Consider the following 19,171-nt stretch of genomic DNA (forward strand, 5'->3'; position numbering starts at 1 on the left):
GCGTAAGAGGAGTGCACTGGCACTGACTCCATGCGCACAGTAATAAACCAATGAAAATAATAATACAAAATACGACTAAAATGTCTTAAAGGGCTTCAGCCTAAATGAGATAAACACATTGTCATTCCTAGAATATTTCGATGGTCCTGATAAAATGATAAAATGATAAAGGCTGATGTGTTCAAGCGTAATTTTGGATATTTTCAAAGAACCGACGGTTGATTATTTTTTGTCAATACAGCTGATCCTTCCCGCTATCACGGTTTATCCCAGCTCTCTCTCTGTCCGTTTCATTGACGCGTGTGCACGCACACATATGCGCTCGTGCACAGTCAGCCTAATTGGGACAACGTTTGTTCTACTTGCCAGTTGCCACAATCCTCCCCAGATGTGATCGGACTCTGGCAAATGCTGCTCAGTTTTGTGTTGTGGCTGCGCATGCGGCCCAGTTTCAGCAGAGGGCGCCATGAGCACATACACTCAGACACAGACACGCGCAAGCAAACACACGCGCACACACACACATCTTGCCCAGCTAGCTGTAACCGGCTAGCGAGTCTGTTGTCGAGTTGACACCCTCCCCAAACCTCGGCAGCAGCTAAGCTGCACAGTCGACATGGCAAGAAAATATCGCAACAATTTCCTGAAGAAAGATGAAAATCTTCCAAGTCTTTTGGAATGAGTGAGTAGGATCGACATTAATTAACCATTTTCCGGACGGAATATCACGGTAGAAGCTGCATGTTTGGTTTTAGTCACATTTATGACGCATAGCTATGGTTAGCGTTAGTTGTCGCTAACACGACTGGGAGCTAGCTAACAAGCTAACTGCTACAAGAGGGAGGAGTGTGGTTTGTTCACTGTTAGCCTCCTGTTCTCAGCCGAGTACGAGACGAGTATTTGCGTCAATGTTAGCTGCTTCTCCAAATTAAAACACTATCCTAGTATGATCCGGAACTCTAGTAAGTGAGTGTGGCTGGTGAAATGAAATACACGTTCAAGGCAGTTGTGTTGCTGGGTAGTTTCGGATGCTAGCGTTACATAATCTCGCTGTTGCATTTCAAATGGCTCCCCTCTCCAGTGTCACTGTAGGTCTTCTCTAGCTATCGTTTCCTTCACCAAAATGCGAGATAATAACTCACGTTAATGATCTGGGTTGTGTAACGTAATGGATTCATAATCATAATCACAGCTACATTCCCAATGACTGTATCATGACCAACCAATGATGTATTTTATTTACATTTTTATATATATATATATATATATATATATATATATATATATATATATATATATATATATATATATATATTGCTAACAGGACGACGTTTGCCAGCTAGCCAAACCTAGCAAACTAGCCACCCATAGCGTAGCCCGCTAACACTAAGCTAACGCTAACGTTACCTACAATTAGCTAGCCAACGTATTGCCTCATTTCAGATAAAACAGTAATTCGTGTATAATCAAACATAAAAATTGTAACAGTCACGATAGCAAAATCATTGACTAAAAAAACGGTTAGTATCATAATGTGTCTAAACTCTATTAGCAAACATTAGCCTTATAACAAGTTAGATAGCGCAGGAGGACTTGGTTGTTAGCCTCTTCAGGACCCTTTGTCCACAGTCATAGTGGTTACCAGCTCCTCAGAGTAGGCCACACAGCACTTGTTTTGGTCCTTCTGCTCGCTTGTTTCATCGGTGTCTTTATAAATATGTGCTGTGTCACCTCTTTTATTTTCTGTATATGTTTTGTGTAACGACTGAACACCGCATAGTGTTGAGTAATCAAAGCAAAACAGACATTCGATTATCGTTTTTTATTTTTTTGATATAATGTATAGGTAGTCCACTTATACACAGCACAGCCATGTTTTGTTAATGGACTTTGTTAAAGCATTAGTACACTACATTTTGAAACGTATTTAAAGTTGTTTTAATTCATAAATGTGTGCAGAATTGTAATTCTCTTTGTCTCTCTCTTTTACAGTAATCATCACGAGATGTGATCCAAAATCCACAATGTGTGAGGACATTTAAGAACAATTGAGTTCGGAAGACAAATTCTTGATTCCAGTGGAATCTTCCATATATATATATATATATTATTATTAGATTTTTTTTCTCTGTGTTAAAGCTTACATACATTTACACACACACTCTCGTCCGATCAACATACAACCATGCCAGTGCAAGCACCACAATGGACAGAGTTCCTGCTGTGCCCGATCTGCACACAGACATTTGAGGAGACTGTTCGCCGGCCCATCAGCTTGGGCTGTGGACACACCGTCTGCAAGATGTGCCTGAACAAGTTGCACCGTAAGGCCTGTCCCTTTGACCAGACAGCCATCAGCACAGACATCGAGCAGCTACCTGTCAACACTGCCCTGTTACAGCTGGTGGGAGGCCAGGTAAGAAGTCATGTGTGTGTTAGTACATTTGTTCAGCAATTTATGACAAAGATCTTGTGTTGACTAGATTTATGCAGAGCCCCTTGTTTGGTGCTAGCTTGTCAAGCTTATTGATGTATTTGAGTAGTGGAACAGTTTAAAATACCAATCCTATCTTGACCGTATGGTGTTTCCTTAATTACTGTTTCTGGATTTTATTAGAGTTTTACTCACAGGCTATTGCATGATGCACATAGCTTGGAGATTCCTTTTATGAGTCACGCTCCAGTCATTGAGCAATGACTGTTGGTTTACTGAGCGCTGGCATCATTGGTGAAGCTATATTTCTCGTAAGCGGCTTTTGACCAATAGGGCGAGGCACAGCTAATGGGTGTTTTGACTTTGCCAAGTTTCCAGGTATACACTGTATGGCAATGGATAACGTCAGTGCATCAATAATGACTGTGTTGTGTGTCTGATATAGTCATGACTGTGATGTCTTGTCTCGTAGCTCAGTGCCTTGCATATTTGTGTTACTACAGATTAGCCGGGTACAATGTCCCATCAAATGAATATGCCCCAATTGAAATGGAAGTTATTATAATGGTTCTGTATCATTTTCATTCATGAAAATAATCTAATTCATCATAATGCCCCAGAGCTGCAGGTTGTTGTGGTCAGTATTTCACTGGGTTGCATTAGATTCATTGGATTGCCTTTTACAAAGTGTGATACAGCCAAAGCATGAAAATACAAACATGACAAGAAATGCTTTCCCCCCACTGTCTTATTTTAAATATTGTATATTAGCATTTTAATCTGGGATAAATGCAGTTCAACAAACCATGACCTACAGAGAATGGCGCATAAGCCGTCAGTACAATGCAGGGATTCTTAAAATGTGAAATATGAATTTTCTTGTCAGTCATATTCTGTTGCTTTGACCATAGAGTAAGTAATGATTTGGTAAACTGAGTAATTAGTGGAGCATACTCCAGTAACATCACATGTTTCATTGTACTTGACAGATCTGTATGGATGGCCTTTATTAAACATATCTGGTTTTCTTTCAGTAGTAGTCGTAGAAGTTTGTAGATAATTGCAGCTTAGACAACGTTCATGTACACGATTTACAATTTGCCATACCATTTCAATTTGTCACTTTTCATCTTAAATCTATTTTGCATGTACGTACAAAGAGATATTTACATTATTACTTTGCACAGTCTGATGTTTTGGCTAAAATAGCTAAATACAAATACTGTACTAAACAATGTTCTTTTAATTCTTTCCCTCTTGGTGTCCTGCTGAAGGTTCCTAAGGCTCAGCCAGTTGCCTTGATTTCCAGTCCAGAGGACTCGCAGCATTATGAGGAGGCCAGGCAGTGTGTGGAGGAGCTGGCCCTCTACCTCAAACCTCTCAGCAACACCAGAGGTATAGGAAAAAACACTTGCTTACTTACTTACTTTTAGTTTGTTCTACCTTTATTCTGGTCTGTTGACACTCTTGTTGCCTTTAAATGAAACTGTAGGTTGTTGTCAACATGGGACGTCCAGGACTCAATATTATTGGCATTCAAGTGGTTTTAAAACACTTCTCAAAAATAGTGCATGTCTGTTTGATGAAAGTAACAAGAAAGTGCCAGAAAACAAGTTATATAAAAAAAAAAGTCATCCTTAATTTCCTCGAACAGACTAACATTTTTAAAAACACGATCACATGTCACAACTGTTGAACTTGTACTTGTCTGAACATTTCCACTTACAAAGTTGTGCACATGACATCACTCTGTCGTGATTTTTGACTTTCTGTTAATCATCGAAAGACATTCAAAATAGAAAAGCAGAACTAGTTTTTTAATAAATAGTACAGAGATATATCTCATGCAAGCTCTGGTTGATGGCTGTAGAAGTGATAACAATTACACAGTGGAGCCAGTTTGGACAAAAAAACCATTGCGTGTTTCAATAACAAGAAATTATACTCAGAACAGTCTGTATTTAAGAAAATGTAAGGCCATCCTTTCAATGAGTGTGGTATTATGATGCTGTTTATATGACGCTGTAATGAAGTATGCCATTGATTTTTTTTTTGTCAGGACTACATACATTAATTTTTAACTGAAATGATATTTCCAACGAACGGGGGTTCAAAAAGGTATTCCAGATATGGTGTTGCCAATGTCACTACAACTGATTGTCACGACCATAATATTCAAAGGTCAGAGTTGTTTCTTTTTATTGATTAATTTATGGCTCATTATGAGAAAACTTGTAGAAAAGGTTTCATGGCACATACAGCTCTTGCTATAGTGTTCACCTGAGGTAAACATTAAACAGGACATCTGCGTTAAATGTTAATATAACACACAGTGGTGTCTTTTAAATCCAGTTTGTTCAATTGCAGAATCACACAAATGCAGTAAATGTATTGTTTACATTAGATGTGCACATTTTAAGCAGTTTCCTCAGTCAATCATTGGTCATGTTAATAATTTAAAATGAGTGATTGACCTTTTAAAAGCTTGTAACAAAATATATTTCTAATTGGAACAAATGCAATCACAGCATAACTTGAGTAAATTAGGTATTTAAATTGTAATTTATTCAAACACAGGGAAATGAATACTGCTGATTATCCCACTCCACCGTACACAGTTCAACAACATTTACAGTTGTGGTCAAAAGTTTACATACACTTGTAAAGAACATAATGTCATGGCTCGCTTGAGTTTCCCCGTTATTTCTACAACTCTGATTTTTCTCTGATAGAGTGATTGGAACAGATACTTCTTTGTCACAAAAAACATTCATGACGTTTGGTTCTTTCATGACTTTATTATGGGTTAACAGAAAAAGTGATCAAATCTGCTGGGTCAAAAATATACATAGAGCAGTGCTAATATTTGGTTACATGTCCCTTGGCCATTTTCTCTTCAATTAGGCGCTTTTGGTAGCCATCCACAAGCTTCTGGCAAGCTTCTCGTTGAATCTTTGACCACTCCTCTTGACAGAATTGGTGCAGTTCAGTTAAATTTGATGGCTTTCTGACATGGACTTGTTTCTTCAGCATTGTCCACATGTTCTCAATGGGATTTAAGTCAGGACTTTGGGAAGGCCATTCTAAAACCCTAATTCTAGCCTGATTTAGCCATTCCATTACCACTTTTGATGTGTGTTTGGGGTCATTGTCCTGTTGGAACACCCAACTGCGCCCAAGACCCAACCTTCGGGCTGATGATTTTAGGTTATCTTGAAGAATTTGAAGGTAATCCTCCTTCTTCATTATCCCATTTACTCTCTGTAAAGCACCAGTTCCGTTGGCAGCAAAACAGCCCCACAGCATAATACTACCACCACCGTGCTTGACGGTAGGCATGGTGTTCTTGGAGTTAAAGGCCTCACCTTTTCTCCTCCAAACATATTGCTGGGCATTGTGGCCAAACAGCTCGATTTTTGTTTCGTCTGACCACAGAACTTTCCTCCAGAAGGTCTTATCTTTGTCCATGTGATCAGCAGCAAACTTCAGTCGAGCCTTAAGGTGCCGCTTTTGGAGCAAGGGCTTCCTTCTTGCACGGCAGCCTCTCAGTCCATGGAGATGCAAAACACGCTTGACTGTGGACACTGACACCTGTGTTCCAGCAGCTTCTAATTCTTGGCAGATCTGCTTTTTGGTGGTTCTCGGTTGACTCTTCACCCTCCTGACCAATTTTCTCTCAGCAGCAGGTGATAGCTTGCGTTTTCTTCCTGATTGTGGCAGTGACAAAACAGTGCCATGCACTTTATACTTACAAACAATTGTTTGCACTGTTGCTCTTGGGACCTGCAGCTGCTTTGAAATGGCTCCAAGTGACTTTCCTGACTTGTTCAAGTCAATGATTCGCTTTTTCAGATCCATGCTGAGCTCCTTTGACTTTCCCATTGTAGCGTTTGTGGGCGTTTGTATCCAATGAGCCCTATTTAAATGGCCTCAGAGAAGTCACCAGCTGTAGTCACTCATAATCACTCACAAGAAGTTAAGAGGCCATGCTATGAAGCTCATTTCATTGACACAACTTTCTAAGTCACCAAAATTGCTAATTCATGTTGCTGTATGTATATTTTTGACCCAGCAGATTTTGTCACTTTTTCTGTTAACCCATAATAAAGTCATGAAAGAACCAAACTTCATGAATGTTTTTTATGACAAAGAAGTATTTGTTCCAATCACTCTATCAGAGAAAAATCAGAGTTGTAGAAATAACTGGAAACTCAAGAGAGCCATGACATTATGTTCTTTACAAGTGTATGTAAACTTTTGACCACAACTGTAGGGAAGTCATTCTGTTGAACCTCCAGGCTTTATTGGAGAGTACTGGAGCAACATTGGAGACATGCAGACCCATTCTTGTATCAAGGGGGTAACCAACCAGGGTTGTAGCGGACAAATAACCTGATCTTCTCACAACAGTCATGAGTCTTTTTTTTCATTAAGCACACCCATGTTATCCTAAGTACGTTCTACTCGTAGTTCTTTTGATGCAATTCCATTTTCCAGAAAATTAGCTAAATCAGATTTACAAGAGATGTTAGTGCAAAGGAGGAATTGTAAAATGGGAAGTAACCACGGTAAACTCTTTCGATGTAGAGGTGGAACCACATCATTCCAAATGATCATGAAGTTGAATCAGCAGCTCTCTAAAACAGTTTCAACAAGAATGGAAAATTATAACCTTTTTATGAAGGTAAGATTTATTGCAGCAGTGTTTTACTAGACTGCATTATTTTAAGATAGCTGTACCTGATAAGCTGGCGAATGAGAGTATAATGTGTCTGAGTTCATATTCCCGTGGTTTACCAGTGTTCCTGTCTAATCCCTCACCAGGTGTGGGCCTGAGCAGCACGGCCCAGAGCATGCTGAGTCGACCCATGCAGAGGAAACTGGTAACCCTGGTCCACTGCCAGCTGGTGGAAGAGGAGGGCCGTGTTAGAGCCATGAGAGCCGCCCGCTCTCTGGGTGAGCGAACCGTCACCGAACTCATCTTGCAGCACCAGAATCCACAGCAGCTCTCCTCCAACCTGTGGGCCGCCGTGCGTGCACGAGGATGTCAGTTTCTCGGCCCAGGTAGGTGGTTTTACATGGCCTGCAAAATTAAACCAGCACATGTTCGTTTTTGAGAAGAAGCCGTACGAATATCCTCTTTAAATGTTGGCTTTTGGCAATCCCCCTTTTTACTCGTGTTCTTTTATGTTGTTCCTTTCCTAGCCATGCAGGAGGAAGCTCTAAAGTTGGTCCTTCTTGCTCTGGAGGACGGCTCTGCACTGTCCAGGAAGGTGTTGGTTCTCTTTGTAGTTCAGAGGCTTGAGCCACGCTTCCCGCAGGCCTCTAAGACGAGCATTGGCCATGTGGTGCAGCTCCTCTACAGGGCCTCCTGCTTCAAGGTACGTCACTGACTGAGAACCAGAATAAAACGTCGTATGATTTTTTTGCAAATAGTGTACACCATGTGGTGGCCATTTTTTTTAACCCTCTGAACTCCAAGCAGTTTCAGGGCGTTTTTTTGCTCCTGGAATAGATTTTTTTTTTTTTAATGAAATATCACAATTTTATGCTTTGGTTTTATTTTCATCACACATGTGTTTAACGATCGTTGTAAAGATGAAAATCTGACGTTTATGACCGTTTTTTGGGATTAATTACACAGTTTAACGTTAATCATCACAGTGTGAAATAAAAGTTGTACTGACTATCGTTATCTGCCAAAATAAGTAAAATATGCAATCAGGACATCGGCATTTATGCTTTTCTAGTCGACAATCTCTGATAATGTTACATTGTAAACAATCAGTCGCTGTTGAAATAGACAGGAGGAGAGCTAGTAACATTAGCAGCATTGCTAACGGCTAACGAACGAATCAGTTACATTGTGATGCGTTCAGGCTCTGTTCAGTGAAAATGCGTATTGGGTGAATTTAAATTATAACGTTATCATGATGTGTTCACATGTGATCTCACTTCACTCTGTTCCTCTTTCGTTGTGGCTACTTAGGTGACCAAACGCGATGAAGATTCATCCCTGATGCAGCTGAAAGAGGAATTCCGTACTTACGAGGCTCTGCGGCGCGAGCACGACTCTCAGATAGTTCAGATAGCCATGGAGGGCGGGCTGCGCATCGCACCCGACCAGTGGTCTTCTCTGTTATATGGAGATCAATCTCACAAGTCACACATGCAGTCTATCATCGATAAGGTATGTGAGAGAAGTAAATGTGTGTTTATCTGATTTTTTTTGTTTCCATAAAGGCATATTTCATAAATTATTTATGTACTGCAATGCTATAAATTATGCAGTTTCTACGCTCTTTATATTAAAACATGTTCCTATAATATAAATCCTGTCTTGCCATAAACCTACCAAAGCATTAACTCCCTGTTTTCTGCTTTCGGCATAGCTGCAGACCCCGGCATCTTTTGCTCAGAGTGTCCAGGAGCTGACGATTGCATTGCAGAGGACCGGAGACCCAGCCAACCTGAACAGGCTGCGGCCACACCTGGAACTACTGGCCAACATTGATCCCAGTCCTGGTAAGAACCGAGCACACTTCAACAATCCTGGTTTTACAGTGACGTCAGGAGTAAGTCAACTACATGCGGCGTCACAAGCTGGAATCCAAACATTGGCCATTGCGTCTAATCAACCCTCTCTTTCAAACCTTTTGTATTATTCCAGTTCATCTTATCTAATACGTTGTATGTCGTAATTAGGAGTGTAAGGGTATACAAAATTCACAACTCGGAAGAACTTCGGTTTTTGCGTCACGCTTCAATATGTTTTCAGTACAATAGGGAAAACAGAAAATGCAGAAAATAACTTTTTTGGTTAACATTCAACAATTGTTTATTGGTCATAATTCTTTAACAGTTAAGGCACTCAAATACTTGGATATTGTCAATAATAAATAAATAACAGAAATGTCTCTAATGTAAAGTATTTCTGAGCAGCTTTACTCTTTAGTTAGTTCCTTTTGGCTCAGTCTGAATCTGCCGTTGGAGGCTGCCTGAATGCGTTAGAGAGAAGGACTTGCCGACGAGACCGTTTTTGTTTCGTTTATTTATGTCTTACGAGTCAACCAATTGCCATCAATTAAAGTCTGCGTTTCTTGTGTTCTGTTTTCCCAGATGCTCCTCCTCCCACATGGGAGCAGCTTGAGAAAGGGTTGGTAGCAGTGAAAACAGTGGTGCATGGTCTGGTGGACTTCATCCAGAACCACAGCAAGAAAGGAGCTGATCCTCAACAGGTAAGTCTATCCATCGGACCACAAAAAGAGCTGGGCCCCAGCCCTTGTAAATTGATTAATTAACCCATGATATGTCCATAGGAGTATTGTTCATTAATTGTAGAAATGACAAGCTGTCCTAACACCTTACTGAGACACCTGTTGTTTGTTTTGTTTTTTTTAATTTGTAACATCCATATCAAGGTATTAAATAAAAAAATGTCAGACTGTAGTGTTAAATATCACCACTATTGAGTGTTCAGCTTTGTTTGTCCTTAAATAGGGTTTTACCATAATAACACAAAGGTTGTATCTGTTATCTCTGTTTTAACAATACTTGTTGTCTCTTTTTAGCCTCCTCAGCACAGCAAGTACAAGACATACATGTGTCGTGACATGAAGCAGAAGGGAGGCTGTCCTCGTGGAGCCAGCTGCACCTTCGCTCATTCTCAGGAAGAACTGGAGAAGTGAGTCTGATACATATCCACATTCAGCATTCAAATTAGATATTGTGGTCGAAATGAAACAGTTTTCACACCATCCAGCATTTTTTATACAATTTGTACTTTGTGTTCGTCAGGTATCGTAAAATGAATAAGCGTTTGGCAGCTCGCCTCCCTGGCTCAGGAGGGCTCATGCCAGATGAGGGTCTTCCTCTCGACGTAGCAGTGACCCGGAAGCCTTCACCTCTCACCAACGGTAGCGGTGGACCTTCCATGCCTCAGCTAATTGCCCGCGGCACTGACGCAGTCCCGTACGAACTGTTGCGTAAACCCATGAAGATGGATGGAGGGAGTCCCAGCGCTCCAGGATCACCACCTGATGGGTGAGTATTGCTTTCTCAGCACATTTAATTCATTGGCAACCAAAGAACAGGCCATGGAGTTAGCAGACTCCGGGCACCTTATGGCACATACGGTTATATTTTATTCAAATCTAACATTTATTCTTGTAGCATGGACCCTGGGCTGGTCAAACCTGGTATGGTTCTGCCACCTCATGCCATGGCCCACCAAAGGATGTCAGTGGACCACCTCTCTGGGGTGAAGCACATGCCTGTGGTAGCCAGAGGTTCACCAGTCTACCCCCAGGCACCGCTCCCTGAGATGTGCTATGACAGTCGCCCACCACCTTCTGCTTCTCAGTATGAGCCCCCTCAGTACCCTACAGGTAGGGCTTGAGTAAAATGAATGATGCACAATCAGCTTCTGTATGTGTGACTGATTAAATCTTTGTGTTTTATGTTAATAAGCCGCTTTTTATTTCTCAGGGTACCCTTACCAACAGCCGCCGCAGTATGTCCCTCGGGATTACATGCGTAACCCTCCTCCCCCCAGTGAGTCAGGACCCCCTTACCAGGACCCCTATCCTAGCTACGGCCCTCCAGAGCGCCCCTACCAGGCCCCTCATTCTGGTCCACCTTTCTCTTACCCTCACCCTCCGCACCATGACCGAGGTCGCCACGGGACCTACACTGGCCCGCCACCTCCCCCACAGCCTTACCCATCACAGAGGGACAGCCTGGTCAGAATGAGTCCCGCTCCTCTGGATATGCCCCCGCCATCAGCAGGACAGGCTAACTCCCTTTACCACCAGGAGCCCAGTTCCCGTGATAGATACCCTCCAGATGGCTACTATACACCGGGGGCCCAGCCTCCACTCATAAGGGCTTATGTCAGGGTGAGTTTGCTTGGATTGTTCCTCATTTTGAGCTCTTTGTGGTGCCAGCCTAGTTTCAAAACATTTTAATAAATGACAGTAGTTCAGCAGCAATGTTTCTCTGTTTGTGTCTTAGGGGCCATCATATAGTGGTTCACAGCCCAGCCTTGACTACCTGCACCGACGCCGGCAGGAGCTGTTATCACAGCTGGAGGAAAGGAAGGTCATATCCCCTCCACCATTCGCTGCCTCACCCACTCTTACTCACCCCTTTCCCAGCGACTACCCTCCAGAGGTTAGCACTGTGTGAATTTCACACCTCTCTGAGACCTGTTCAGATCACACACAAGCATTTTATGATTATATTCAAGAACTGTAAGTACATGCAAGTGTTAGTGACAGCACTCCCTCTGTATGTTCTGTGTCTGCAGTATGGCGAGGAGAACTCCAAAACCATGGGGAAATGCAGAGAGCCGGATTATGCAGGGCAGTACTCTCCCTGGTCTTGTGAAATGATTGGCTCCTACATTGGTACGAAGGATGCCAAACCCAAAGATGTTATGGGTCCTGGTACCATGGACATGATGGTGAGTTCAGATGGATAACTCTGTTAGTAGCAACCATGTCAGTATTTGGAGGTGGGGAAATGATGCGTTGTGGTTCTGTCTTGAAAGATTCAGTGTTGATTCACAAAACCTTAAAGGCAGTTTAACAATGTAACAAGCTAAATGACGATTGAGGTGTGTAATTAACCAGGCAACTCAAAAGTAAGCATTTGATAAGAAAGGAACATGTCCTAACCTTTCCTCTCTATACCCATCTCAACCTTTGAGTGGTCGGAAGACTAGAAAGGTGCTGTACAAGTCCATTTACCATCTCTTTCACTGTGTCTCCCAGAATGCGGAGGCTAAGGGTCTGAGGGATCCATCACTGGAGGCTCCTCGGAGGGGTGCAGAAGTGAAAGACGATGACCCCATCATCCCATTTGGCCCCCAGCCCACCGTATCACGCTTCGGTGCCATCTCCCGCACCTCAAAGACGGGCTACCAGACCACAGGCCCTGTGCAGGCGATGGCCTCCACTCCTCAGAACCCAAGCTCTAAACACATGGCCATGCCAGGTGAGAAACCATGTATAAAACAACTTATTCATGGATAGACCTACTAATATGGAGAGATTGATCTCCCGTCTTATCATATTAATATGCCTTGATAAGTTGGATATTAAGTCGCCATTTTAAATATTACAGTTTGGCATGAAAACATTTCTAACAGCCATTCTTCCACCTCGCCTACAGCAGAATACACATATGGCCATGGAGGATGGGGTGGAGCTTCATACCCCTCACACCAGACTGCCTCCTCCTCTCAGGGACACTTCAGTGAGCGGTGAGGCCTGTGTTTGATTTCCTGTCACCTTTTTTAATATTCACATGCTTATGAAAATATCAGAACTACATGCATGAAAGTGAACGTTTGTCGCTTATAAAGACGATTGTAAAGCGGTTGTGTCAATTTCTTATTGTATTTTTACTATCACAGTATGCCTATGGCAACTCCAGACAGAGAACAGTTAAAGATTGAGCTGCAGCAGGTCAACCAGCAGATCAACCAACAGACCCAGATGCGAAGCATGGAGGTGCGTATGCTCTCTCACTAACAGGAAGACCCAGGAAGTTCTGGAAAGAGCAAAAGTCTTGTTTTTAAATTCCAGAGGACATGACTTCATATTTTATGTATTTATACCCCTGCTATTATTTAATCATGATAAGTGATGTTGTGAAGAATCAAAGCAGTGAAGCTGCCAAGTCACTCCCAAAATACAGTCAACACTGGAAAACAAAAAAACAGGTTTTCTATTTCACGCAGCATTCCTCCTGCCAGAAATTTCCAAATTGCGCACTCATCCTCTTCACTTCCTGTTTGGCTATCACAGGCTGCCAGTAACTCTTTACTGCTGCAGAGGGAGGCCAGTGCATTGGCAGGCCAGCCCGGGCAGCCCGGCCAGGGCCAGGCAGCAGCAGCTCAACAGCAGCCCAAGTGGCCGGCAGTGGGAGCAAGTACAGCAGCTGTCTCCAGTGAGCAGCTGAGCCTGGAGCTCCACCAGGTGGAGAGAGAGATTGGCAAGAGGACCCGTGAGATGGCTTTGGTGAGGGGGGGGGGGGGGGGGTGTTAGGTAGCAACAAGGGATGAAACAGTCTAACTATGTATGCTGAGAGAAGTTATTGGGGTGGAAATTATTGATTTAAAAACAAAACTATAAGTTTTCCCTTCGACTTTTTATTGTGGAAGTGTTGTTAACACCATACAGCAGGATGAGTGCTAATATACATACAACAAATTATGCATACCTATGCATACAATAACGGTTGTAATGATCTAGGCCATGGCTTAAGTCTTAAAAGATATTGACTGATTAGGGTTCAGTATGTAACTGGGTGTCTTTCTAGCAACTAAGCATGTTTTATCCATCTACAAATCAGGAAAACCAAGTGACCCATGACGTTCAGCAGTATAAGATTAAACCTGCAGAGAATGGACAACCAGAGCATAAGACTCAGCTAGAAGAAATCTCCCTGGCTCTTGGGTGGGTAAACACGTACTTTAATATAAATATGTGTGTATTCCCTGAATATGTGTGTTTCTTTATGAGCCCGACCTTCTTCCCAGTGTTCCCTGTTCTCACCTGGGTTTCTTTTCTCTGTCCTTAATTCAGCGAGGTGTCCAACGGCTCCAACAGTCTGCAAGAAAGTGCAGTGGGCGGGTCCATGCTGTCACTGACCAATAAGACGTCTGCTTTGGGCTTGTGCTCTGACCCAGGTGCCACTGGTTCAGAAATGCAGAAGAATGGCGTCGTCCATTCCTGCTCATAGGCAGTACACACACACACACGCACACGCACACACTCAAGATGCTCAATTGAAAAGCATGCACAGGCACCCATTCTATTTAGAAGATGAGCAGTATCTGCCGTGATATGAATTTTCTTTCTTTTTGTTCTGTGAATGAGCTTTTTTTAATGACTTTCCTTGCCTGGAAACCAGAGCATATGATAACATTTCTTGTGTGTGTTAATTTGTTTTCTTTCTTTTTTTTTTGTACTGGGATTAAAGATAAACAAGGCTCACCATAGATGTATCACGAAGAGAAAATGGTGGTGATGTTGACAGTGGTATTGTAATTTCATCCAAAAAGGTTAGGCCTATTCCGTTTGAAATAAAACCGTCATTTATTTGATTGATCCTCCCCATGTAATACTTTTGGTTCAGCTGTACCAGCAAACATACAGATGGACACAGAGGAGCAGATTAACAAGCCCACTCACACGCACGCACTCCGAGGAACTTCTCCTGCATTCTGACGATCTGTGAAGGTATTGTAGGAAACGGCAGAAGTGCGTCACTTGGTACTCAACCCCTGAATCGTAAAAAAAGAAAAGTGTTTGCTCAGATGCAGATGGTCTGAGGAGGGAAAAGCAGTTCAATATTCCACCAGTATTCAGCTGAGAAGGAGATGAGAGGTGTTTCAGAAATCACTTTTGCAGCACTTGCACGTCTTCACCTGCCACAAGAAGTATAATTTTATTAATGCGTTTTATGAACACATCATGTATGTTTCATACTTGAAAGCAGTATATTCTATATTTAATTGAAGCATTCTGTTTTAAAGATTGCAACAAGTCTTTTTGATAACGAGCTTTCCACATGTTTTCTATAAGGGACTCTACTATGTGCTTCTCTGGGTTGTGGTGTGACCTGATGTGGTTCCGTTGTAAAGCCTGTGCTCAATAGGGCTGCATTCAATCCCAGCTAATTATGCTGTGAAATTTCTTTTACAGCATGCCCAAAAATATTTTTTTTTGGGGGGTATGAATGCACATGTTTAGGCTGACAGAGAGTACATCTTTCTGTGTCTTTATAAATTAGCGTAATTAAGGAATTCCCTCCTCAGAGCTTCTCGTCTAGCCACACAAAAGGCCTCCCCATTGGGATTATCTTGTCATTTGTTCTCCTAACTTCTATGAAGTTGCCTTCCCTTGTGTTCTTTTGTTCAATTTCGTTTTATTTTTTCATGCTTTACGTTGTTACGATTTGGGGGGGGGGGTGTGGCATACCAAGTGAAGGCTTTATAGAGGTTTTGCTTAGTGCGCGTCCTCTGTCAGGAAAATGGTTGAATTCCAAGCAAAAACCTAAACTCACTGTTTGCATTCCTATAAAAGTAGCGGTTGTAGCGTTTTAAGCTGCACAGCACATTCAGAATCATGTTTACAGACGAAGATATTGTCGTCGGTTACTGAGGAGTAAACACCTGCTCTCAAAGATGGCTGTCCGCAGAAAGCAAACTTCATAAGTTAATTTATATCACATTGAGTATATTTAAGCATTTTTTATTGGTGAGTATTACAATATCATATTTTCCTTTTCCACACCTTGATGTCATCATCACCACCATGACCACTATTATTGCTCTTTGTCCATCATGTAAATTGTTTACTGCTGATGCTCGACATGGAGCTCTTTGCCTTTTGTAAACAGTTACATTATTGGCTTCAGTCTTACAGCTCTGCTGAGAGCGAGTGAGCCCTTGTTCTCGAACGGTTGATGGGTCAAGTTTAAGTTTAACATTGACCCATCATTTTGGTCACATGACAAACTTACAGTCCGATAAATCCCTGATAACTGATGAGTCAAAAAAATAAAGACACAAATGTTTTGTGTCTCTCGTCTGGGTTCGATAGGCATCTCTTCCAATATGTCAGCGCCATGATAGATGTTTGGGTTTTTCTTTTTTTAAATTTTTTCCTACCACACTTCAAGCCTCTGGCTGCTCCTTGCTACATTTATTGTTTAGGTACACAGCTCACTTATACATATGAGTATGTATACATACATTAATATACTAAAGCACTATTAATGTGCCACCTCTTATTTTACTCGCTCAGCATTTATATTAAATGATCTCTATTTAGAATCAGCAAAATGTTTTTGTTTCTTTTCGTCGTTTGATTTGTTTTCTGTCCACTGGTTGCCAACACAGACTTTATCCTTTCCCAGACGAAGGACTTCTGTGCGCATTGATGTGTGTTCACTTAATCTTTTGTGTTCAAACAAAGATGTTCTTTATAGACTATGCTTCCGAAGAAGACAAAATTCTGTAACTTTGGAAAATGTATGGAGAAGTTTTGTGTGTGCTAGATTGTATTGTAGAAAATGTACCCTAAGTTTTTTTTTTTTCTTTCCTCAAAGTGTGCTGTACTGGGTGATAGTTTTGAGGTATTAGAAAAGTGTTGGTTTTTTTTCCCACGTCTGTCCCCAAGAGGATATTCAGGAAGTCTCTGACGATAGGTTGGCCTTAAATCCTCTTGCAATGCCCCTTTACCTTGTCTGCTTTAGGAGCACGAGGTGATTTCAAAATGACTAATTAACACTGAATTGGACTGATTTAGAGTCATACAGATGGACTCTAGTAGATCTCCCCCCCCCCCCCCTCACTTTAAAATTTAATGTAGAACAGCAACATGCAAATAATGCAATTCTCTCAAGATTTGAGGCAAAATGTTATTTTTTAAGGAAATGTTGTTGACCTAGCTCGGTTTGTAGTCCTTTTCTCTTTCTCTTGTTTTTGTTCCTGCGATAGTTGAGTGAATTTACTGACCTGCAAGTCTTACAGTCTTTAATGTATCATCTGACCTGATGTATCGTCAGCAGCTAAGAATATCTGAGTGACATTCACACGAAAGTTTTGTTCTCCTTTAAATGTATATTTACAAGAAATTGGCCCACCAGCTTAATTCTGCTGTTATAATGCCATGAATTGGCAACAGATGATGTTAATTCAATATGATGTTTCTCACCCTCTCTAAGTACAAGTCAACCAAAACTGACCCAATGCTGATTCTATCGGATACGTCCCTGCAGGTGTGAATGAGCCTGAATCACCTTTAGCTTAGTGGAACCAACATACGACTAATTGGGGTGGTTTACTATATAGTAAATAGCAAAGATGTTCATTTCAATCTCCTGTGTGTTTTTGTATCTGAGTGGAACTGCTGCCTCTACCCCTCATTTACATAACCAGTTAACTCCTCCACTCCCACCCTTGACCACTGAACTCTGTTACTGCTGTTTGAGGCTCACATTTTATTCCCTGACTTTCTGGGGAAATTCGCAAATGGCTATTTTATATGATTACTCCCTTGTAAAATATCTCTTAAATTAAGGTACAGGTTTGATTTCAGCAAGAAAAAAAGTTTTTATATGTATATTATACTCCATTAAGGAATGTCTAGAAATATCTTCCTCCAATGTGGATGTAGCCATTATTACGCCATTTTATGACTTTGTAAGAGAATTCACTGTGTGAAAATTGGTTTGCATTTTTGTATAATACAATCTGCTTTTTTTTTCGTTTGATACGAGAGGGAGGTCAAACTGGAAGTTTGAAGAGAGAAAAAAATGAACCTGTGAAATTGAGAAAACAAAGTGTAACTTATGTACAACAGTGATTCTAAGCTGAGGGGAAATGATTAAATGATATTGCTAACTCTGATTGTTTGTGTCATTGTTTTTTTTTTTTTTTTTAAACAGTGTTCAGCAAATTAAAGAGTAACTTAAGCTGTAGAAGAAGCCTTTTTTTTTTTACCCTGACCCCCAACCACTTTGTTAAGTGTGTTTACACCTGAAAGGTATTTCATCAGGTAAAGGGACGGTTTATAATCTAGGGCACGGAGCAGCTAAAATAATGATGCAAATCAATCATTTATATCCGTAAATCAAGAAATTACAAGAAATGTTTAAGTTTTATGTTGCTATTACCGTGCTATACAGTAACACAGCACACGTCCTTAATAAACCTTTAAACAGACCTACAGTATGTAGGACGAGGTGTAAAAGGGGGAGAGGCTGGAGGAAAACAGCAGAAAGAACTGGAGATGTTTGTGAATTATGAGGTAAGTCGGAGGCTGAACTGCCGCACAAACATGTCCATCTAACCTCATCAAAATGAGGTTAGATGGACCTGGAAAAACTACAATCAGATAACATATCGTCAGATACATTTTTAAGTTTTAATTATTGTGTGTATGTCATTTTTTTTTCCCCCAGAAAAAACTGCAGGAGCAGCTGGAGAACCACAGACTCATCAGAAGCAGCTCAGCATCCAAAACAAGATCTAAGACAAGATGAGAATGCTGGACGAACTCGCAAACTATGGAAACATCAGTTCTCTCGATACTTTGGTTATTGTTTCAGATGTTTTTTTAAAGCAGTATTATAGTAATTTTATTGATAGATTGTGTAGAATGGAACCAGTGGAATTCCATAGTATGTGTCAAAACCACTTGATTACCTGGACATGCATGTTTTATTGATTTTTGATTAGTATCAAATATTTTCCTGCATAGTATAGTATATCATAAAAAAGTCAGTCATAGTAAATTATTACATTTTCATTGTATAGTTTGCCCTAACAATTTCATAAAATAAGTCATAGTATAGTATGCCGTATGAATGTCAGTGTAGTTTACAATAAAATGTCATAACAAATATTGTATAGTATGCGATACAAAATAATCATATACAGTGCCCTCCATAATTATTGACACCCTTAGTAAATATGAGCAAAATCTAACTGAAGTATAATTCCAGTCATATTTTACATTCTTAAGTTCATCTGTTTGATTCGGAACTCTTAAGTGGTCAACCATGACTTCCTGTTTCACTGGGGTATAAATATGAGGTGACACAGGTCAAATTCTCTCAGTCATTCATCACTATGGGAAAGACCCGACAACAGAGTGACGATGTGCGACAAAAGTTGTTGAGCTGCACAAATGAGAAAATAGATGTAAGAAAATCTCTTAA

The 19,171-nt window shown here is 41.1% G+C and overlaps 1 protein-coding gene across 3 annotated transcripts; it reads left to right on the forward strand.

Annotated features, from left to right (window-relative positions):
• Positions 1-578: 578 nt before the first annotated feature.
• Positions 579-17,858, forward strand: rc3h1b (ring finger and CCCH-type domains 1b). Of its 3 annotated transcripts, none has more exons than XM_068738144.1 (20): positions 579-682; positions 1,993-2,416; positions 3,709-3,829; positions 7,259-7,498; positions 7,640-7,815; positions 8,424-8,624; positions 8,827-8,959; positions 9,554-9,672; positions 10,006-10,118; positions 10,232-10,477; positions 10,607-10,821; positions 10,922-11,331; positions 11,447-11,605; positions 11,742-11,897; positions 12,208-12,430; positions 12,608-12,698; positions 12,852-12,948; positions 13,246-13,458; positions 13,793-13,896; positions 14,026-17,858. In XM_068738144.1, the coding sequence occupies exons 2-20, from the start codon at positions 2,186-2,188 to the stop codon at positions 14,180-14,182; spliced, it is 3,405 nt and encodes a 1,134-aa protein (XP_068594245.1). In that variant the 5' UTR covers positions 579-682; positions 1,993-2,185; the 3' UTR covers positions 14,183-17,858. The 3 variants fall into 3 exon arrangements, with proteins under 3 accessions (XP_068594245.1, XP_068594246.1, XP_068594247.1); XM_068738145.1 differs by having other exon boundaries at positions 12,611-12,698; XM_068738146.1 differs by lacking the exon at positions 13,246-13,458.
• The last annotated feature ends 1,313 nt before the right edge of the window (positions 17,859-19,171 follow it).

The sequence above is a fragment of the Cebidichthys violaceus genome, unplaced genomic scaffold (genome assembly GCF_023349555.1).
Source record: "Cebidichthys violaceus isolate CVI_PGR_0920_01 unplaced genomic scaffold, fCebVio1.0.p SCAF_8, whole genome shotgun sequence".
Taxonomy (NCBI): Eukaryota; Metazoa; Chordata; class Actinopteri; order Perciformes; family Stichaeidae; genus Cebidichthys; species Cebidichthys violaceus.